Source organism: Scomber japonicus, chromosome 1 (assembly GCF_027409825.1).
Source record: "Scomber japonicus isolate fScoJap1 chromosome 1, fScoJap1.pri, whole genome shotgun sequence".
In the NCBI taxonomy this organism is placed as follows: domain Eukaryota; kingdom Metazoa; phylum Chordata; class Actinopteri; order Scombriformes; family Scombridae; genus Scomber; species Scomber japonicus.
In genome coordinates this window covers 23008516-23032682 of record NC_070578.1, presented here as the reverse complement: position 1 = coordinate 23032682, position 24167 = coordinate 23008516, and the positions used below count along the sequence as shown (strand labels likewise).

The 24167-nt window shown below is 39.1% G+C and overlaps 1 protein-coding gene across 5 annotated transcripts; it reads right to left on the bottom strand.

The window, feature by feature from the left end:
- Positions 1-1044: 1044 nt before the first annotated feature.
- Positions 1045-20082, bottom strand: scube2 (signal peptide, CUB domain, EGF-like 2). Of its 5 annotated transcripts, none has more exons than XM_053324552.1 (23): positions 19878-20082; positions 19271-19390; positions 18790-18915; positions 18283-18417; positions 17302-17427; positions 16951-17067; positions 15829-15918; positions 14953-15069; positions 14712-14834; positions 14001-14117; positions 13711-13833; positions 13272-13388; positions 12053-12142; positions 11784-11906; positions 10892-11059; positions 10335-10541; positions 5464-5634; positions 3940-4107; positions 3518-3679; positions 3178-3375; positions 2819-2971; positions 2626-2705; positions 1045-2328 (listed from the first exon to the last, which is right to left on the bottom strand). In XM_053324552.1, exons 1-23 carry the CDS (start codon positions 19963-19965, stop codon positions 2182-2184), a joined length of 3066 nt encoding a protein of 1021 aa, XP_053180527.1. In that variant the 5' UTR covers positions 19966-20082; the 3' UTR covers positions 1045-2181. The 5 variants fall into 5 exon arrangements, with proteins under 5 accessions (XP_053180527.1, XP_053180529.1, XP_053180528.1 ...); XM_053324554.1 differs by having other exon boundaries at positions 10335-10538; XM_053324553.1 differs by having other exon boundaries at positions 19271-19387.
- Positions 20083-24167: the final 4085 nt, after the last annotated feature.

Sequence of the window (24167 nt, the reverse complement as noted above, 5' to 3'; positions counted from 1 at the left end):
GGGGACGGCGAAGTTTATTATGATATAAAGTCCAGTGGTGGAACGTTAGAGCGTTTACTCAAGTACTGTACTCAAATACACACTTCTACTACTGTACTTTACTTGACTGTTTCCATTTTATACCACTTTATACTTCCACTCCACTACATTTCAGAGAGAGATCCTTTTTCTCCATTACATTTCTTTGACAGCTTTAGTTACTTTTCAGATGATTTGACACAATGGATAATATTTAAGCTTTTAAAATACAACACATTGTTAAAGATTAAACTAATGGTTTACAATCCTTTTGTCTTCTGGTCTTTTGATTTGTCTTATAAAAAGTAGTGTGTAGTCAGGGTCACATTTCAGATGTCTATGAGTTGTTAACAGTTCCACCAAATAGTGATTCTTCCCTATACACTTCTCACATGGTTTCATTTCAATGAGTGTTCACATTATCCAATATTTCACCAAACATCAAAGATTAACAGATTTGTGTGTCAAAACTTATCCCATTCATCACCTCATTGCCTCTAGGATTTATCTGGTGACCCTTTAGAGGGGTCCGACCCCTTGGTTGGAACCCTCTGGATTAAACCAGCTAACTGTTTATAAAGTACAATAGTTCAAACTAGCTCCACCTCCAGCAGCTACAACAGTAACATGCTGCTCTAACATGGATGCTTCAGTATTAATAATCTAATTATGTAATTTATAATAAAACCGCTACTTTTACTGCAATACTTAAAGTATATTTTGCTGCTAATTCCTATGTACTTTTACTTTCACAAGAGATTTTATTTTTTAATTTACTTTTTACTGTATTTACTGTATTTTTGCATTGCTGTATTGGTACAAGATTATAAAGGATGGAGGACAGATATCCATCCGGAATATAGGTTGCAAGTTACACAACAAAAGTTATTTAAAATGTGAGTCTTTTGGTCAGATTTTATGGAGTGGTGACCAAAAAGACGCTTTATCTGTATAATTGAAATGAGTCACATTGGACAGACAATGTTTGAAGTGTGAATGCAAGTGAAATACAATTCAAAATAAGGTTCCTATCTTTATTTACAGCATATTAGATGTACAAAACCATAAAAATATACATACATGTATCATCTAAAACAGGTGAATAGCTCAATTCTATTTTACAAAACTTTTCATTTATCCTGACCTCATGTCACTCAAAAACACATCATTCTTATGTCCTCAGTTCTCAGCAGAGTGAACAGCCGTCTTTGGTTGTTGGTTCAAAATTTAAAAATGATAATTAATGCACACTGGTGTCATTTTGATGTAGCTGTTAATGTGTCATGAATGCATAAAAAGCCACTATCCAATTTTTGGGAATCTAAACAGGTTTTTCAGGACAGCGGCAACACTGAGACAGGAGCTGCAGTAATTCTATACTGTCAAATATGTAGTCGATACCACACATTATAGCGTTTCACCTAAAACTTTTTACATCATATACAAAACATTCATCAGAATAATTGCTTTTGTGGTCCCACTACTTTCTTAGTAGTGCTAATGTTCCCAAGAAAACATTTGTGCTATAATTGTTTCTTTCATTTAGCCATTTCTTTCTGTCAGTTCAACTCTACTTGTGAAAGTAGCCTATGTTAAAACTAGATACACACTCTATACAGCATCACTGAGATTCAGTATATATTTGCTTAGCTACTGTATTTGCTTTTCATCACCATGCTATTAGCAAAAGTCTCATAATGTTAGAATGTACAGTATTTAGCAGTATTCAAATATATGAATATCATTAGATGAAAATGCAGAAAACTCTTCGGCACACAAAATCATAATGAGGCAGACCTGCGCTTTGGATTTGAATCCTGAGATTGTGATTTTAAAATTTAAAGGAAGTCATAAAGTCTTTACAATTTTTCTGTTGCTAATTAAAACATATTCCAAACAAAGGGAAGAGATCCTGATGCCTATCTGAAGATGGTCTGAACTGCTTTTCTCCCTCTTAAAGCTCCAGTTAAAAGTCTGCTTCCTCGACTACCTTACTTCTCAGGGTCAGTTTTATCAGGTGTATGGTCCACTCTCGTATTGGTCCGTGTGAAAACAGATAACTACAGAATACTCTCAAACTGGAAAGTGGACAAAACAGATACTGTGGCCAGTATCTAAGCTAATTCATCAAATATTCAGAAACTGTGTGGAAACCAGTCCATCCTAAGGACGAAGGAATCTCAGGACTTTGGAGCGCAGGAAGCGGATGAAGGATTTAGGGAACATTTCTCTCGATTCTTGTGCCGTGTAGTTGAAGAAGTTCTGTGGGTGAGCCAGCACATCAAACAACGACTTCATGAGCTTCTTGTCCTGGTGAGAAAATGTATTAAATTAGTGGAAAGAAGAGGCATTTATTCAATATGTGACAAACAAAGCCAATGTGAGCATCAGCTTGTATTTCTACCAGTGTCCAAAAGAGGGCAGTACAGACCCACTGGATCCAAACAGAAGCCCTGAACACTTAAATACATACTGAGTCAATGTCTTTCTTTTTCCATTAAATGTTCTACTCAATATTGATGCAGAATGAAAGATGAAACAAGTACAGTGACAAATGCAAAAATCACACTGTTAAACATTTGTGTTAGACAAGTGTAAACTGCATACCTTCAGGATTTCCTGATGATTCTCGGAAGCGTATAATCGCCCATCTCTGACTATGTCTTCTATCAATTCTTGGTAGTCCTCTAAAAACAATTAAAGTAAACAACTTATTAGTACAACAAATTAAATCACATTTGCATACATGCAGCAGTTGCAGCATCACATCCATATGATAAAGCAAAACATTTCCTCTTACCATCATATGTAACATACGGGACCTGGAAGCCCTTCCCACTGTTCCCCTCATTGGACCTGAACTGAATCCAAAGCCTCTTAGAGCGGGAGGTGAAGGCGATGGGGCGTTCGTAAGTCTGACAAGTCTCATAGGTCGTCACAGAGTTGGAGAGAGCTGTGATATCAGAATCAAAGGACATCCTTCATAATTTGCTTACAACAATAATGCTGTTGGTCTGTGGTAATCCTGACAATGTAAATATGCTTCTGGTACATACATACATGTTTTCTGATTGGTATTGTGATACAAGCCGAATAATTTTTTACACAATTTTGATTACACACTTGTTTTTATCCAAACACAACACAGCTCAGACTCACAGCTTTTTCTCATGACTAAGTAGTCTCCACACTCGTCCTCAATTGGCAGGAAGATCTCTGGGACGACAATGAGGATCCTGCGTTTAGGCGGAGGGTTGATGATCCAGGTGCATTCGATATTGGCGGGGTAATTTCCTGGGTAGTTGGGGGACTCGATATAGCCGGTAAAATCTCCCAGCTCTCCACCACACTGCCGGTCTGTGAGAAGACACAGTTGTGTTTTTGTTCTTGGTGTAGCAATATAAATGATCCAGAACTGAATTACTGCCTGCTGCTTAACTTCATTGTTTATGAGTAATATAGCACATATAAATTCATCACTGTGTGCAGACATACATACTTTTGCACTGCATGATGTTAGTGGAGCCATCAAAATCAGTGGTGGTATTTCCAGGACAGGCGACACAGTAGTTCTGACCAAACTCTACTTGATATGTGCCCATAGGGCAGCGGATGCAGCGATGTGTACTGGTGTTGTAGTAATGTCCCGGAGAGCACTGAACTACAGGAGACAGTGATAGAAGGATGTTAGTCAGTATAATGCAGTTCATCTGTTGGGTGAACAGTTTGCATCTCCAGTTAAGGTCCTTTTATATTTAAAAATGCATAGCCATCTGCATAGCTTCAGGTCTTCATAAATGTTTTAGCTCTAAAAGGACCATCTAATCCAACCCTTTTTTAAATTTGAGAAACAGAACAACATTAATATTATGAGGGTTTTTATCTGGCAACAACAATAACAAGGATGACTGACTGCCACACCTTTGGTCTCACACTCCTGAAAAGAAGTGGCGCCGCTGCTCTTGGTGACCAAGTTTCCTCCGCAAGGGAAGCAGTTGGTGCGTCCCACTTCTGGCTGGTATGTTCCCAGTGGACACAGCAGGCAGGGGATGAAGCCATCATGAGAGTACTGACCTGGGGAACACTGACCTGAACACGGAACGGAGTGTAAACTGAGTTTGAAGCCAAGGAAATCTCTTTTACAAATCTTTTGGAACAAGTTGCACAAGTTAGATACATTGTTATCTATGTTACACATGAAAAACTGAAAAAGCACTCCCTTTCATTAAGACAAGAGCTTCAAAATAAGAAAGTTACGCCATGTTTTATCTAGAAGTGCACCACCTCTCACCCTCTGTATCCCCTGGATGACTAATACAAACTGGGTGCCACTGGGAGTCTACTGATAGCTCTCCTTGTTTAGTCTGTCATGGGAGATGGGATCTGGGATTCAGCCATAAAGTGACTGCGATAACAGCAAAGGAGGAGACCAAAACATGGTGGCTCCTTCAGCTTTTATTCAGAACTGGAGTTCACCTTTTGAATTCAAATACATCTTCAACATCTAAGCTCAAGCTTCTTTGGCTTTACACAAAGCAGAACATCTGGCAGGGAGAGATCTTTATCGAGGCACCATCGCTTCCTGTGTTGTTCGTATTCACTAAACATTTATCTACATTTAGTTTCTTTCTGTGCCTTTATTTCTGTTCCCCTGCTGTGTTTATTTGTCCTAGACTTCATATTTCATTTCCCGTCAGTTTATGCCTTTTCATGTTTGTTTTTTAATGGTAAAACTCTTACAGTATCAAAAGCATGAAAGAAAACCTTTCTCAGATCTTTGATGCAATCTGTTTGTACATCCTCATTATAAGACTTTGAGTGGCAGTGAATGTAGGTGAACTGTAGATGTGCTCTCTTCTTATATTATGGTGCTGATTACTTTACAGGATAAATCGGTCGATGCACTAAACTATTGTAAAAAATCCCCTGAAAAGACCAAACAAACAACAAGAGCCTGCCTATGGCACTCAGCCCCAAGTCATTTTATTCCTACTTTATTCTTTAAAAAGTAAAATAGATTTATAAGCTAAATAAGAATAATTACTCATCAGTCAAACATGTAAATAGATGTTTTAAATGAAGATCTACTGCAATGGGAAATGAGCTTTAACAGACTTTGGCTACACAGATTATACATTATGTTCGGTTTTCTGTCTTTTCATGAGATTTGTTGGCAACAAAAAATATAGAATAACAACAGACTTATCAGATAAAATGTTAATCTCTAAGTTTTTGCTGAGTTGAGCTTCTTGCTCAATTTACAGACATTTTGCAGTTAAATACCAGTATGTACAATGTCAAGCAAAACATTAAAACGTCAGATCTGTGCTTTAATCACAGAGATAAAGGCTTTCATTTTAAAAATGTTATGGCAATATGATTTCTGTGTTTGTTGTATCTGGATACTGCAGGATAATCTGTGTGGTTTGTTTAACAGTGTTTTACCTCCGCACTCTGACATATTTCGAGCCCCGACCACCTTGGAGACTTCTCTTCCTTCAGGTCCAGGACAGACCTCACAGGACATCTGTCCCTCCTCATCTTGATAGGTTCCCGCTGGGCACAAAACGCACCGCCCCTGATCCCCGTCGTAGTACGTCCCGACACTGCAGCTTACTAACAGACAGGTGGGGAATGAAACCAGGATAGATTAACGTTTATTTCTGCAATGACGCACTTGTAGTAAGACTCACACAAACCAAACTTTACAAGTGTTTCTACAAGGAGCTGTCATACTCGTGGCTGTTTCTCATCGCTCTGAAAAGTGACAATTTTGTCTTAGTGCTGTGGAGATTTCACTACATGTGTCTGCTATTCTCTCAAAAATAATGCTGTGATTCCTCATAAGATGAAAACAAAGAATTAAGAAACAAAACTCAGTGTTGTGTATTTTACTGTCATTTACATTAACTCAGCACACAGATCAGTGTCTGGTGTGTCAGATAGCACTCGACTACAAAACCCATGAGAGGAGAGCTAGATAATGTAAAATACAGACATGAATCAACAAATATAGCGGTAAGCCCTATGGCTACACATAATCAAACAGTCCTGACCACACTGTAGATTTACACTATAAATACAGCTGTTTAACTGCATGACAGGAACATAAAAGCAAAGTAAGCCAGACTTCATCAGCTGCCTCTCCAGTGTAATCAAACAGGATCATGTAGATACTTGAAAAAGATAAACACAGCGAAGAGTCATGATTTAATGACTCAGCATCTTTTAGTCATCAAATTAACTGATTCTCATTCATTTTAAAACTGATCCTGATGAAAATATCAGTGTATTAACAGATTTGAGATTTTCACTTGCCTAATAATAGTGAGAGTGAAAAAAAGGCTTGGCAGATGGAGGGCACAATGCCTCAAGATTAATGACTTTAAAAATATAACTGACCTCGATGCAGTTTATCACAGCGTAAAGTGGTGCAGCAATTTAACAGCCCAGTTCAGTTCAACTATGTAGCTCATTAGGGCACAGCCCAAAAAATACTTGTGTTATGATCTATGAGTACTTGACAGAAATGTCAGACAGATAACATTAAATAGATAACTACTCATAAACAGCAGCGTAGCAGAATACATCATGCTTACTGATGCGTTTTTAAGTACCCATAAATCGTTATATAACTTGACATGACGGTAATTAGGTAATTATTGTTGAATATATACTTTAAACTTCTCAATCCAGTCATCAGTACACAACCTTTGATAGAAAAGTAGTCATGAATGTTGTATTATTAATGTAAAGTGAATATAGTGTTTTAGTTAACTTTTGTATTAAATAAGCATCAAAACTGAGAAAATATAGAGCATGTACATCAGCCAGGACTATCATGTAGATCCTAAATACTTACCTCATAGACATACAGTTTAAAGAGTATGTTTTATTAATTAAATCCATGTATTTGTTTGCCATTTCGTTGGTGCATTTACTGAGTCTTGTAACTAAACGGTGTGGGACTGTACAGTAAAATGAAACAGCTCTGCTCATCACTCGTGTTTAATTTAGTCACACAACCTTGGTAGTCATAAATGTGTAAATCTAACTAAAGGGATTATTTCCACAGAGGAATGAAAAGTTTTATTTTAGTGGGGGCAGTGTTAAAGGATAGTAATGAATTAGGAAATTATGGTATGGAATAGTAATTGACAAGAAAGAGAAGAATCAGGATTGTGATTTGTGTTTTTTTTTTCCAATTTCAATCTGGATATTTATCAAGTAAACACATTTCCTTAGCTTTTATTACAAAAAAATATGACTGAGTTTTCTTATTAATATTTACTTAACACATTTTCAATAACTACAGTAAATAAACACTCACACTCTGAATTAGATTTTCTTGCATAATCCTATTAACACAAACTGAGACATGGACATCTGCCTTTCATGAAATGCAGTAAAGTCGTAAACATACAGTAAACAACTGACAGACACATCAACACGGCACTGAGCTGTTAAAATGCCTTTACAGACCAACCTAATGCATCCAGGAAAAAAACACTGAGACAAAAGAGCACCGGGCCTCTCTCTCCACAGCTGCCTTTGTGCCCTACATCTGACACGTCCCGGTACTTGATATAACATGGCTGTGCATCAGGGAATTACTTTTAATACCACCATAAGCACACTCGCCTCTTTTAAAAGCAAACACAGAAGCTAATCAAAGAGAGCATTTCCCTCTTATCTCACAGAAGTGCAAAGACTTGATTAAAGGGACCAAAGCACCATTTTGCTTTGGTTCCTCCCACTCAGAATGTGCCTGTAATTAATTTGGGAATTACTGCGTCTGTCTGATGGTCTTAAGAACTTGACTTGAAAACTGAGGCTGATCTCACACAAGAATAAATCAATGAAATCCCCGGGCCTTTAGTGCAAAATGTGCCTCGGTTGTAGCCTTTAAGCTGTAGTAGAAAACCACTATCTCCAAAAGCTTGACACACAAAAGCTTTAACGTAGATTCATTAGATGTGGCTCAGCAAATTGTTCGATTTTCCTTTAAAGAAAGAAAATGTAATTCTCTCAAGAGCAGTTCATTTTTTGAAGCCTATTGTTTATCCTGAAAGACCATGAGGAGCCATCATAGCATTGTTCTCTAACAGCTTTTATTTGACAGAGGGAAGCAGTGAGAGAAGAGAGAGAGTGAGAGTGAAAGAAAAAAAACCTTGAAGCCTTTCAAATGCAAAGAACGCTTCTATAGAGTCCTCGAATTGATGGCCCCAAAGAGGTTTAAAAGACCTTTCACCTCTATTCAAGTCCTCAGTCTTTGCCTACTTGATGACATAGGAAAACACTACGGTATCACAGTGGTAAGGAGCTGAACCCAATAAAAGGGGTCAGGTTTCTGAATCCCCCCATTCTGCTTGGCCCAATCGCTGCTTGCGCCCATCAAGCAGAGGCCCAAACAGCTGATGCTAATTGATTCCCATGGTGTGGGTGAAGTCAATTCTCTTTAGCAGTTTAGTGGCTGGGGGTCATGCAAAGTGGCCCCAGCTGGGGGGCAGGGGGGACACAGCACTCAAACTGCCAGCTTGAATCAACAGCACTTCCTAAACATCTTCAATGTTAAAACAAACATGCAAACAAGTTGACTACCACTGTCAAAAAGATGTGAACATGCGGATGCACACTGGTCGCAACGACTCTGCAACATTTTAATTGTTGACCTGTTCGCACTTATTCCGACGGTCGCACTCTGATCATGTTAAGCTAAAAAAAATGACCAAAACCATCTGAATGACAAAATACTTACATAATTAATAAACTAAATGATCCTTAACAGTTATAACAAATTCAACGAGTGACCCAAATGACATGGGGATGAGAGTAGAAAGAGGGCACAGAGGTGAGGCACATTTCTCCAAATGCACAGGAGGCTGTGTTGTCGTGGAGGGATACACTCCCTCTGAGGCAATGAGAACAAGACCCAAATGGGGTATTCAATGGAGTGGGCAAACTGAAAAGGACTAAACTGCACTCAGAGCTAAGCCAGAGCGGGAGGTGGGGGAGGAGGGGAAAATATAGCTCCTTTAAAGAGCTGGAGTTTAAGAATGCCTTTCAGTCCCCCCCCACCCCCCTCCTCTGCCAAATTACATGTCTACACCCCTGCCCTGGCCAATAGACTGCTTAATGTTGACCTGAAAGTGTAGCGGGGGAGTTAAGGAATCAAGACACTTAACACCGAGAGATAAAAATTGTAAACTGGGAGTGTTTATGTTTATATCATGTCAGCTCAGCTTTACAGCAGAAATAACTTAAATGTTAATGTGGAAGCTGAAAAAACACAGTGATACAGGGAGATATGTGCAATGTAAGGCAGATGGATTCTGTGACATTTTTAAACAAACTTCTTCAGGAACTGTGGCGTGGCTGAATTGTTTTGGTATCCAATAAAAATGAACAAACCTAGAGAGGAGGAGGAATAACACCACCATCAGCCCCATCCTTCAGTGGAGGATGGTGGTTCATGAGGGGGAAACAAAAAACACTTGAACAGTTGTGTGAGGTTTACTTAAGATCTGGAGATTAGGCCAACATCAAATTCCAACATCTTCGACACTGGTGGTAGACGTGTGCGTATATCGAACAAAAACGCATACCATTTGAACAAATATTTAGACATTTGAACAGAGGAAAGGCACCCGTTTCCTCTCAATGATATTAAGACGGTGTGTAGAAGGCAGCAAACTTACTGTGAGGCCCGAAACTAGGGGCGCACGGTTGCAACAGCCAGAGAAAACACATGCCAGCCTTCAGCTCAGGAACACTGACAGTGTGCGGTCTGACTTAATGAACATTTGCTCCATCGCAGGTTGTATATAAAACCCAAGCGAGAGGCAACAACTACCACAGGACCTGCCATCAGCCCTCACGTTACACTCTTATCCCGGAGAGATGCTGGAAGATCTCACAGCTTAGAGGGCCAACAACAGTCTCTCTGTTCTTCCATGTGAGCTCGCTCTCCCCTCAAACCAGCTCATTACAGCATGTCTGCAAACCAAATATGGCACTCATCTGGCCAACACCTGCTCCAAATCCAATCATTAAACCAGCTTGTCTAAATATATCTCACTGGCATGGACTATTTCAATTACTTAAAGACATGACTATGAGTCTACTGTGTGTATAGGCTTAGTCAGAGCCATTGCTGCCTTGTGTTAGGTGTGACAAAAGGGTCTGGATCTGCACTCTGGAGACATGAAAAACATCACTATTTCCAATAGAGGTGAGGTCTGGCTGAAAGGTGCATGTCCTGAGCTTTTCCTTGGTATCTGCATTGAATAACCAGTAAACACGAAAACCAAACTCACCACACTTCCTGCCCACCAGCACCTGTCCTGCCACACAGTGTCCTGGGTGTTCTGCCGGCTGACCCAGACTCTTGGCAAGTTCATAGTCAGAGCCGGCAAAGTGGAGGTGGAACTGTTCCTTGTTGATGGACTTCCTCAGGGTCCTGATGGTCTTCCTGAGCCTCTTCTCTGACCGTCGACGCACACAGTTAAGATCACAGCTCTCTGCTGAAAGAAGCACTAGATACCACAACTGTCTCCAGAGAAAAATGTAATCTCGTACACTTGTAATAAATTCATGCCTGGATGTTCACATGCTGACCTAGGCATGCACATAAACAAACGCACCATTAAGTCATGGAAAGAACAATCCTAAAAGTAAAAAAACACATCAACCTTGTATCCCAAACTAGAGCCCACCTCCGCCACCACCACCACCACCACCACCACAGCCAAGTCAAAACAGGAGATACTTTAACAGTTTGGTTTGTTAAGTGACAGATAGCGATGAAAGAAATAAGCAGAGAACAAGAAGCAGATGTTGCAGGCAGGCAAGCAGGAAGCACAGAGAGACCAACCTGTTACCTCCTCTAGGTTCACATCCAGCTCAAACTCAGCTGTGATGGAGGAGCCGTCCTCCTCGCCTGCTTTTCTGCCGTGGCGGCTGCGCAGACGCTGTCCTGAGGAGGTGCAACGGAGGCTCACGTAGCTGAATTGGACATTTTCAGTGAAGGGGAACCTGCTATCTGTGGACATGGGAGACAACCACCCCCCGACGACCACATCACATCCAGCAGACACACACACACACACACACAACACAAACAATCGCACAATTGGTAAAGAAAATCACAGCTAGTATAACAGGAAACAATAAACTAATTTAGTGTTGGTAATAATGCCACTCCAAACACGGATCTTTAACACAGCCCTTGTATGCAGTTAATATGATCATCTTTGCACATGTAGACTGGAAAATGGAAAAGAATGGGATGTCACTGTGACAATTTCCTTTATTTGAAACAACTATGTGCCCTTTCAGTGGTTGTGAGGGATGTAAAAGACCATGCCGAAACCCTCTGGAGAAGCAAAATAATCCTACAATTGAAAACTCATTTGATTGATGGCTAGGTCAGACCCAACTGAAAAGCATGCTATGCCTAATTACATCCTCCCCTGTCACTGCCAGACAAAGTGCTGCACTGAGACATTCAAGACACTCAAAACCACATCACTTTCCCCACAAACTTCTTTCACATTTGCCTTTGGTTTTTGGTTTACTTTGAAGCAGCCTTCAGGTCTGCTTTATCTCCTAAAGATTGTGGCTTGAGATGCTGGCAGTTCTCGGTAAACCCAAAGCGTTTTTTAACCAGTGACATGAAGGAGCTGTAATTTTAATCCTTGTCTATCTGTGATCTAAGTCTTGTATTTTGAGGAATTGTCTGACTTGTTGTGTGGCAACCTCTGTACCTGAGCGTGCTGAGTTCAAGCTCTCCTTGAGTCTCTCTTGGCTCCGTTTTAAGTTGCACTTTGTAGTGCCAGATCTGAAAGTGGCTGTGGTCTTAATGCGTGGAACCGTGGACATTTGTGGACCTGCAGCACAGAGGAACAAAAACATCTTCTCATTTTGATCAATTTAAACACCAACTGAAAACAATCAAAGTCTGTGTTGTTGCTGTTTTGTGTGGCAGAGAGGAAAGATAGAAGTATGATGTAAATCTGTTATCTTTTGTACTTGCCTAAGCAATGCAAGCCACTGTTGTTCTTTTGTGCGTCAGCCATGCAGGGCAAAGGCATTCCACAGGTCACAGTGTAGGAATCCTCCGTCCCTGAAAACACACAAGAGGCCGTGACACAGAGACCAACACACACAAAAGTTTAGGCCACAAAAGCCTAGTTGCTGAGAGCAAACAGGCAGCATGTAGGAACATGAAGCGTTGCTCTGCAGAAGGATGTTGACAACTATTCACACAACTAGACCTTGAGCAGGTTGACTTATTGACTAATTATGTTTCCATTAGCATGTTTTAATTCTGCTTGTCATTCAGTACTGTGGCAAGCTGTGTTTCCTAAACACAGTCAAAGCTGTGTTCCCTGAAACCCATAATTTGGGTCTTGCTTGGTATCATGAACAAAAGGCAATGGTGTGCTCGACTTTGGTGTGTCATTTCATGTCACCTGATTGGATGAGACGTGTTGTAACGCAGAAGTCACTGTTCTGACTATTTAACCAACATAATGACCCTATAAAATATTTCAAACTTATCTGCCAGCAAACAATTACCAAACATTGTCCAAATTTAAATGTAAACCAACTTTTATCAAGTGGGAATTTAGTACTAGAGGCTCAACATTTTCTGCAGCTCCTTCTCTTCACTTTATGCCTGCTATTAGACTTTGTTGAATTAATGAATTCTTGCCATAAAACTTTAGTGTTTAACTTGCAAAATGTTAATCATTACTATGCACTTGATGTCATTGTAGTGATTAGGCTGCCTCAGAACTGTAACAACATGAAAGGTGCAGTAAACGAAGAAATGATGAAGGCTGTCAATGTGAAACAGCTGCAGCGAGTACTGTGTGGGCCACAAGGGTTAGCCAACAAAGGCTAAATTGTTGTTTAATGACATAGATTTTGACATTTTCCTGCACTGTTTTATCCACAGAATCTACATATTTCTGTTTGAAACATTGTATGGATCAAGCAAACTTCATTAAAGGTCTGATGAACTGCACTATGTGTATAGTGATGCTTTCATCAGTCTGATGAATAATAAGAGCAGCAATATAAGCAGGAGTGTAACAAAACTGACAGTGACTTATGTTATGCAAGAGCTACTATATGAACAGTAGTTTTGTTAGTTTTAGTTAGAAATGTGCTCATTGCACAAGCTCTTCTCACAGCAGGTGCGGCACAGTCAAAGCCTGCTATATGGACATCTGGCTTAACCAACTCACCGCTGCTGAAATGAACTTGGGACTGGCATGTCAGGAAGCAACGGTCCCCTCCCTCCTGCTTACTACAGTTCAAGGTAGGTTTAGAGGGGGTTTTTTCAGGTGGTAAACCCCCAGCCTCTAGATAGAAACCACAATAAAACTCCAAGGTAAAAAAGAAAACATTTGACTGTAACAAGGAAGAAGAGGTGGCACAGAAAGAACAACAACAAACCAGACCAACATCATGACAGCAACAACAGCATTGTGGAGTTTTTGAAGTATATTTCTCAAGCACAAGAAAACCAAGTGACAGAGAATCAAAGAGAAAAAGAGAACAGAATTCAAAGTATCTCCTGTTTTTGTCCCCCAAGTTTTAGTCCAAAATGTGCAATATCATAAACTCTTTTGTCACATTATTTCCAAAGTGACAGCCTCTCATATGGAGGAGGCCCTGGCTTACCAAAACAGTCCTTTTTGTTCCAGTGTAGCTTATAGCCAGGATGGCAGAAGCATTCAAATCCACCCATGGTGTTCTCACAACCCTGGTCACAACCACCATTGTTCACACTGCATTCATTTATATCTGAGAGCAAAGAGGAAAATCATTATTATAATTACAGGTTCTGTTTTTCTAGCACATTAATAGAAAAGTTATTATATTTTTAACATATTTCTAAATCAAACACTGGTGTGTTACTCTCGAGTTGTAACTATATGTGTAGCCCTGCTTCCCATCAAACTTTGTCTCACCTCCGCAGTGGGCCAGTCCATACATGGTGTAGCCTTTGTTGCACAGACATTGAAAACCACCGGGAGAGTTCACACACGTGTGATCACATGTCCGCTCAAAAAAACACTCATCTATATCTGTAATCAAAATCAGAAGGATGACATAATAGCAGGGCAGTCAGTTGCAATCTTCATCATGAGGGATTTCCCACCCGCAGACACACATTTACAGTTGATCCTGAATCCTCCCACTAAATGAAATGCAATGTGGCATGTGCTACATTGGGGAAGATAGCCTTAGCTTAATTACAGGTAAAAGAAGGCGGCAGTTTACTGAGACGCCTTACAGTTTATTGTAATTGCATCAGGTCAGCATCATTAAAGAAACAGACTCTGATCTATTGCCAAAAATAAAAACACAGTAATGGAAGCTACAATCAGTCCCACATTGATTGACAGTTCTTTTAAAACACAGACTAATGGAATTATTCATGTTTTCTAATGGTTTATAGGTTCATCATTACAACCAATAACCAATATACTTTATTTTATATAGTCAAAAATTATGGATTGGGCCTTTTAGAATAAAAAAATCACAAGAACTGATGTACACGGGAACTATGGATGCCCCAAACATTTCCTAGTGTCATGCCACTCTGTTTGCAACACAACTTTATCCAAATTTTGCTGACTGTCCATAGTGTGAGGAAAACAGTCAGAAGTTATTTCTACCTTGACAGGATCGTTCATCTGTGAGCAGCTTGAAACCTTTTCTGCAGTTGCACTCAAAGCTGCCAATGGTGTTCCTACAGAAGTGTTCGCAACCGCCGTTGTGAAGCTCACACTCGTCAATATCTGTGGGAAACAGGTGATAGTCGGACATCACTTCTCCTACACAACAGCACAAAGCAGCTGGAGTACATGAGTGTCATGCTCCTCTCTTGGAGGTTTTCAGTGGACTTGGAAGTCTGACCTTTGCATGTTTTTCCATCTGGCTGCAGTGTGAAGCCGATGGGGCAGCTGCAGCGCACGCCTGTGGATGTGTCTTTACAAGTGCAGTCACACCCCCCATTGTTCACTGCACAGGTCTCTGAAAATACAGCATACAATGTGAATGTACATGAAAGATATTGGATCCTCCACAAAACAGAATCTTGAATTTCTGAGCATCTAACTCACAAAACACCTGGACTGTAGAGATGATATAATACTACTGTACATTTTTGACATTTTTCATTATCAATTTAGGTGCTTGGAACAAAATATAGAATTCATATATTAAGAATTTATGATTTCTCATAGACAAAGAAAAATTAAGCTACAGTGCGTGGTTGCTGTGGTGCAAAGTGTGGAAGGATAACTTGAACATAACACAGATGACGAGCTTACTATAACAACATGTATTATGTTTAACACAAGACCAAACTTCCAGAGCTCATGTGCAAGCCATGTACTTTTTTAAAGTGCCAAAAACTTCTAGATTTACATGTATAGAGTGACCCAAAATCACACAACTGATAAATACTAACTATACAAGAAAAGATTCACACTCCGCCCTTCCAAAATCGAAGGAAAATGTGAAATGTACCACACTGTCACAAATGCATATTTTTCTGGGGGGAACCTGGGGGCAAGAAAGCGAGTGTGTAGTCATTTCACAGTTTGCTCAAAAGACTGAGGAATGCATTGGTTTACTAGACATTACTCCTCTCCCCTGGTTAACACCCCTGAGTGGTTCCTGGCAGCTCAACATGCTATCACGTACAGCCCAAAATTGAGCTGTTAGCCATCATTTGGTATCAGTTTGTCCAGTGTATTAACAAAATGAATGTAGGAGTGTAATTATTACCCATTAATAGCCTTCGTTTGACCCTCTTGTCCACCTCAGTAAAAGATGTGGCGTTGTGGTCTGAGGCCTCGGTGGTGGCTTCATCTCGCTCTGTGCCACAAAACAAATCAAAAATACAATTAAACAATGGTACACAAATTCACCACCTTTACAAAATAACACACCCTTATATACTTAAGATGACTTCACTCTGAGGAATTCATCTTAAGGTGAGCACCTCTTGGTGTTTGTCGTGGTCACCTTTCAGTAACCAGATGCATGTTTACACTTGTGATATTCAACTTGTAGCGGCTTGGTGTTTGTCAGATAACGCAGCACATCAGGAAAGTGAATCTGGAGACAACCTTGCAGTGATACGCCCTGGACCTCACACACACTACCGCTGCAGAGAGAGAGATATTACCCGATATCTGAAGGCTGATCCTTATCCTTCCTAACCATTGTAAGGAAAAATGTACTCTGCATAACAGAAGAACTGACACAGAGAGATGTTACTCTGTTTTCATTCATTCATTCATCAAGATAACGTCTGCTTTACTAGAGCAAACAAAAAGAAACTATATTTGAAATGAATCTGCACTTTAGTTTTTCTTCTATTTTGATTTTAAGAACAATTAATTCTGAGGAACAAGATCAAAATACTTGAGCAAATCACACCTCTGATGTCCATTTCATTCCAGCCAACACTGTCGGATTAACTCTACTCTTAAGTAGCTTTAAGATTGTAAAAGAAATCATGGATATATTCTGGGTGTCTTCAGCATTATTTTTATACATATTTCGCTAAAACTGCATCCTGACATATTTGGTATAGTTGGAAACTTTGGAATCTCCTCAATAATCCAAAATAAAATGCTGAGTTTTTGCAGTGTTTATTTTAGATATAAAAAAGTATGATTTGTAATGACTGACCTACTGGCAGGTCAGTGGGGTTTAAGTGGTTAAGACAATATGGCTGCATCCTCCCCAGGATTAAGATGTGACTTTAAAGGAGAGTTTTAAAAATGGATGTGAGGATATTATAGAAGACAGAATTGACAACTCCATAAAGAAGTTTGATGGCAGCATTATGTTTTACATGTTTTTATATTCCCAGTAATGGTCAACTAACAGTGTCCTTACCTACACACAACCTCCTGTCAGGCTGCAGTGAGTACCTGAAGTGACACTTGCATATGGGGCCGTTCTCTGTGTCCTCGCAGGTGTGCTGGCAGCCCCCGTTGCCATGGTTGCACGTTACTGCCGGGTCAACAACAGACAATTATGAGCCAAACAGCCAGTGCAACATTTGTGAGTGTGTGTGTGTGTGTGTGTGTGTGTGTGTGTGTGTGTGTGTGTGTATGTGTGTGTGTGTGTGTGTGTGTGTGTGTGTGTGTGTGTGTGTATGTGTGTGTGTGTGTGTGTGTGTGTGTGTGTGTGTGTATGTGTAGGCAGGTGTGTGGTAAAGTTAGCTTCATGCTGTTGAGCACATACAGATGCAGTCTCTCTGGTTCCTGGCCAGCTCAAACCCTGGACGACACTCACAGGCAACGCCCCCCTTGGGTGTCTCTTTGCAGATGTGGGCGCAGCCGTGCTCCTTATTCATACAGTTGAGGCCCTCTGGGATAGAGAGAGGTACACAATGAAGCTCTCCTACAGTGACTGACCGACTATACACAAAGGCACTCATACTGAGAGATTAGTCTGGCCAACCTCAAAGACACTGATTGTTCTCACGCTTTACACCATCCAAAAACACCAACCACTGTGTTATTTCTAACACCTCCAGAAGGAAAAGGAAATATTGTGAGCAGAGCAGAAGCTGCCTGAAAGCTCACCCCAGAAACCATCCTAGCATCTATTACATTCTCAATAATGCTTTGAGCTAGAAAATGAGACATGTAGCACCATTTATTTAGATGGGTCACAGCTGAGTGGATCAGCCCGCAGGATTTAAAAGGGTTGTCAAGACCCGATGGAGTGGAAAGCACTTGCATTTTAGTTCAGTTCAGTCAAGAAGACAAAACAAAGGCACTTCAGTCTAATCTGTGACACAGACAACATAGACCGGAGTGTTGCAGTTATTAACTTATTTTGTTCTCCGGGACACAGAGATCCTTTTCCCACAGCATGCCGCTGCTGCAGATAAAAGCTCAGAGACGGGAGCCAGCTTGAAGCTGTCAGCCCTCATTGTGCCGTCAATCTCAGATTTGTAAGAGAATGTTGTAGAATTTGCTTCATACGGCATGACTGAATTAGCAAAAACAAGCATACACAAACACACATGATAAATAAACTATAGTATACAAACAATAAACTAAAAACGGACAAGGCACAGTTAAAAAGATCACTTGCTGCAGACTTTTTAAACCTTACTGCCACAAACTCTTGTTGTACTTCACGTTCAGTTCAATTCATCTGTGTTGTCAGGTACGGCTGCTGTTTACAGAACAAGTGTGCATGTCGTACACTCACCCACAGAGCGATGGATGCATGTGTGCTGGTTGTCACTGAGGAAGAAGCCCTCTTTGCAGCAACACTCGTAGCTGCCCATGGTGTTGACACAAGTGTGTTGGCACCCTCCATTGTTGAACTTGCATTCATCCACATCTACAAGATATCACATTGATTTCATTAATGAATAGCGTTTACACTACTATGAAGAGCATTTGTGATATTCAAAACTGAGCTTTTCACTTATGTAAATCAAATAAAGCTGTTCTGTCAAAGTATAAATTCAGATTTTTATAGTCAAATTTCAGACATAAATATGTATCAGCCTTTTAAGTGATTGCATGAACAAAACCAGAACTGTGTATTTTAGGCTACATTTTTACAAGTTTACAAGAGAGACCTCAAAGTTAGTGTGAGAAACTTCACATGCGGTCAAGACAACATGTTAACTCTGCCGACAGGTCTGAAGATTCAAGCTCTCTGTCTATCACAATAGATATTCACTTAGTGGTGTAAAATTGATCTTACCTAAGCAGTTATGTCCATCGTGTGCCAAATTGAATCCGTCATAGCAAGTACAGCGATAATTTCCTGGTATATTGTTGCATTCATGTACACAGCCACCATTGTACTCCAAATCACATTCATCAATATCTGAGAAGTAAACACCACATGTCAATTTTTAACTACTGAGAATTAAGTTAAAAGACAAGAACATGAGTGCAATAGAAAGATAAATAGTGTGTATTTTAAAGAACTAGAGTAAGAATAAATGGCTACCAGCATCAGCAAGAAATTGTATGCTCGTATATGTATGGAGAAATGAGAAATATAGATTAAAAAGAGTATAACATGGTGATAACAAAGATGTAGTTTGTTTTACTGACATATAACTCTCCAAAGTGCCACTCAGCATTAAAATATGTGCCCAAACATCCTAACTCTGTGATCCCAGCCTGACACTTAAATGGTCGGTAACCAGATATGAACAGAGAGAAGACACAATTACCTTCACAGTGTTTCCCATCTCCTTTAAAGCCAGCTTTACACGTGCACTTGTAAGAGCCTTGGGTAGTCTGGCAAATAGCGTCAATGTGACAGCCATCACTTCCCTCTGCACATGGATCTGCTGAAAGCCACATAGGTGTAATAGGTTATGACTAACACTTCCTCAAAGAGTGTGACATTTACTATATATGATCTAAAATAACTTTTAAAGTTTGTCCTATTTTATAAGCATACGCTAAGACAACCAGGATTTTAATAACAAAAACTGAGTAAAGCATAAACTACCATAATAACAGCACCCTACAAGCAAATTAAAGACTAGCCTCAGACTGAATTATTAAGTTACCTATAAAACAAACTTGTATTATATGCGTACAGGGAGCACATCAGTTCCTACAGTAACGATGGGAATTTCAGTTTTTATGTAGCCACACACCAAGAAACTAAATATTTAAGTCGCCACAGTGGAAACAACAGGAGCGCACCCCTAAAAGCGTGCGTAAAGTAGTGTCTACACGGCTGGAAAACACAACACACACTCTCACACATAAACACACACTCTCTCTCTCTCACACACACACACACACACACACACATTAAAGTCCCACCTCGAATCTCTGCGAGCGCTGCGCTTTGGCGACTATTTAACAAGAGCAAAAACAAACAAAAGTCCCTTGCAGCCCAAATAGCTCCCATGGTGATATGATCCAAGTTTAGAGGTCTCCTCAAAAGGACGCGTACGCACTGAAGTCGTGACCGAGCGTCCGCCTCATTTTCATTCTAGCCTGTCAATCTGCCTCACAAGGGGCTTTTGAAAAGAGAAAGGAGTGAGTAATAGTGTGTGTGTGTGTGTGTGTGTGTGTGTGTGTGTATGTGTGTGTGTGTGTGAGCGCGCGTACACGTGAAAGCGAAAAACCCGCTTTTTGAAACAGAGCAGCGTCAAGTCTCCAGTGACGTACCGGAAGTAGTGAGACTTTATGTAAAACACATCACATTGTCTGTGCGTAATGAGTCTTTTATTGTGAAAGTTAAGACCACACTTCCTCTTACACGTGTTGTTAAACTTGACCTGATGTAGTTTTTTTTAAAGTCCGTGAAAACGGCATTTGGTAATTTGGTGTCTATTTTAACAATCAAACATAACAAACTGATGCAATAGAAATAACTAGAACATATAATACGACCACACCATTATATCAAAGTTATATGAGTGATGTGATGTGAGGTTGATTAGCTAACTTAGCTACCTACCAAAAGTGAGCTTAGTTAGTCCTAAAACATTAAAAGCTGATTTAAACTTCAGCGAAAGTTTTCAGTCGTCTCCATGGTAACTGGATACCATCGTCCAGCCGGTTTGTTTGGTTACATTATTACTAATTAATAATTACAAGAGTTTCATTACACTAATTTAAAAAGGACGTTACAAGTTATCTAAAGTCACAGACCAAAATATCGATAAGCAAGGTCAGCGAAAAATACAATCTCCATGGCGACAGTAGTAACACTACCCAATCATAATGCGCGACAAAATATGACGTGTCTGCGACATAATGAAATTATTATATCAAAATTACGTCACATCAGTCACTGTTGGGAGTTACTAGTTACATGTAACGGCATTACGTGATTTAATGACAAAATAAATGTAAATGTAATCTGTTACAGCTACTGAGAAAAATGTGTCATTAAATTACAGTTACTTATGAAAATGTTGATGATTACAAAGGAGGTTACATCTGAAGTCAGATTTTTCAGATATTGCTCAGGAGGAGGGTTTTTTCCCTCATTTTTAAATATTTAATATATATATATATTGTAAATAAATCATGATGTGGGCTTAAAGGTAACGCACATGGGCTTAAATTTTGTCACAGGACCAATTAAACCCATGCCAGACTTTTTTCATAAAATATCTTTACTTTATATTCCAAAATCTACATTAACTAATGAATACATTTTCAAATGAGAGATACATCTTGCTTTATAAGAAATGACCTCCCTTATAAATCACGTCAGCATCCCTGAAAAACACCTGAATTTAGATTTTGGTCCACCAACCGCTTAAAACCTTTGTTAGAAAATCAAATTAGAAAAGTAATCAAAAAGTAAATGTAATAAGTTACATTACCCTGATTAAGTAATTGAAATAGTTACATTGCATATTACATTTTAAATAGGATGAGTAGTAAACTGTAACCTATTACATTTCCATAGTAACCTTCCTCACCTTGATCTGTCGAGCCATCATAAATAACATTAATTAGTCAAACGTGGTTGCTTGGCAACTCATGTTCATCGATTCCAACTTCAAAAAACGGCTTCCAACGGTACCCGGACATTAAAAGGTAAGGACTCTCCGTTATGAGGTCAGGTGATTATTCCTCTACGGATATATAGCCTATCTAAGGTTTAAACACACGACGAACGCCGTGTAGCCCGTACTTACGTTGTCAAAGAAATACTGTAACGCTAAAACGAAAAAAAATGTTTGAGCATTTGCAGTTTCCCTTCCTAATACAACTGGTCTTCAATAAATGTTCCAGACGAGTCTTCAGCAGGGCTCGTTTCTGTCATTAAGCAGACGTTAAACCAGATTCTGTGATTAAGTTTAGGAAACACAGCTACATTATATAGCATAAACCACTATTTAAGTCATAGTTTATCACATATTTACATACTATCACATTAGAAAGCTATGACCACCGTAGAGTAAAAAATGGTGAGTCTATAGTTACAGAAAGGGTCACAATTTTCGGGTTTATAAGGAAACGTACAATTAGGAATGTTACAGCTGACCTTGACTGGGCAATTTACTCAACATCTGTAAACCGAAGGAGAAAACTCTTAACCCATAAGTAAACCCAGTGTTGATTCCAAGTATTTCTCTGTGCAGCTCTTGAGCACCATCTATCGGTCGAAACAAATACTTCAGGGACATTTTCAATTTTTTTTTATTACAGTACATTTCTACTTTGTGGTACAGTATACAAAAGAAGCATTAAAAAAACTACATTGCATGTTCAAAGGAAGTGCACAAAATCAAAAAACAGACTTTCTGAAAGGCTCTACACCAGTTATCTCAAAATTTCAGTTAAAAAAGAAAGATTTGTAATAAATAATTATAAATTACATGAGCATCATAATGAAAAGATCAGGTAATTCATTAAGGCACACCTCACATCCCAAAATGTACCTTGCAAAAATCAATATGGCAACTCCCGAAGGACAATACAAGCTTATATTCCAGTTTAAAAGGAAGCAGCAATTCTCCTTTTAATAAGAATCATAAATCATGTTCAGCATTTAACTACCCTGCCGCATAACGTTTATATATTAAGCAACTTAATAGATGAAGTTTGAGATGGTTTACAATAATATACTTTGTTTTTAAAAAACAACCGCTGTCATTGCAGTATAAATTTGAAAGACAGTATGCACCATGGCTAAAGCTGTGCAATCTGAGCATTATTTTAACATGAAATACATTAGTAATATCTCCAGACAATTATGAAATGTGACTTTGAAAATGTAAAATTATTGCTGAAGTAATGGATGCTTTTTACAAGCCAATTTGGTTGAATCAAGATCCATAACTTAATGCTATAAAGAGCACAAGTGATGGACAGCACTAGAGCACTTCTCACATTCAAAATGTCTGCATAGTTTGAACTCTGACAATTGATTCTGAACATACATCACAGCAGTGACAATCAAAACACATTTTCAGAACATTTTAGGAAAAAATGCAGACCATGTGTTTTCTGTATGCTGTTTGTGACCACAGATATGTCCTCACCTATGCATGCAATTAGCAATCAAACAGAAAAGGACTATTACAGCTCACAGACACCGATAACGCAGCAAAGCATCTACCTTTCCCTGCAGTTTGCACACATATCAGTGCAAACTTAAAAGCACAGGCTACAGCTTTGCAGGCATTCAGAGAGACATGTTTGAGAAAATGAGATGCAGAATTTTGGTAAAACTTGGTGAATACAGATACACACTGGTTTAGCGTAAAAAGGTACATTTTCAGCACCTTTCAGAAACATTGTGTTAGTAGTGGTTTGCCATTCCTGTAATCTAAAAAAGGTTTGGATGGACCAAGAGCCAAACACCATATTTACAAGATCTATTTTAAAAAACATTTGCTTTACAACATGCATTGTCATTTCATTGGAAGCTGTACAAAAGAAATAAATACATCATTTCTGTTATTCCAAAAAGGCAGAGGAACGTACTGCATGCATGGTCTAACCACATCTACTCGAGTCAATGTGCTCAGACGGTTGAAATTAAAATGGAGTGTTTCAAACGTGTGGCATGCTTAATCTGTGAAAATGCAAGACAATACGCATCATCATCTAATATACACATAAAAAAGCTCATTAAACTCATTGAGGGCAGTTGGACTAATGATCCCTGGTGTTTCCAACATCCCTCTGTGTACTAAAAATCCTACAGTCACGCATTTGCACGTATGGAGCAAACAAACAAAAACGACAAAACATTGCAGCAACACACACAAAAAAAGCTGGTATTAGAAATAGCTGGTGTCTTTCATATGCACACTTACAATTTAACAAAATATGAAAAAATAGAACAGTCTTGATATGTATGAAAGTGACAAAATATTTACATAACATTGATCACTTAATACAAAAAACAACTCAGAATTAAATGGAGCGTCCTCATCCTATAAATAAACACTAATGCCCGTAAGACTTTTTTTTCTCTTTTTGTTTTCTGTAGAAAAAAGAAAAAGAAAAAAAAAAGAAAAATCAACTCTATACAAAAGTTTAAAAAAATACCCATATTTAAAAAAAAAAAAAAAGAAAAAAAAAAAAGAATATTACGTAGAAAAGAAACATCTAACTAAATGATCTAGTAAAGGGAAT

Bases quoted from the DNA above. Each gene is read 5' to 3' on its own strand.
- scube2 (XM_053324552.1), bottom strand. From the start codon at position 19,965: ATGGGAGCTATTTGGGCTGCAAGGGACTTTTGTTTGTTTTTGCTCTTG. The intron at 13,389-13,710 runs GTAAGCCAGGGC...GTTTCTATCTAG, and splicing joins GAACAAAAAGGACTGTTTTG to AGGCTGGGGGTTTACCACCT. The intron at 2,329-2,625 runs GTATGCAGTTTA...TTTTCTCACCAG, and splicing joins ATCATCAGGAAATCCTGAAG to GACAAGAAGCTCATGAAGTC.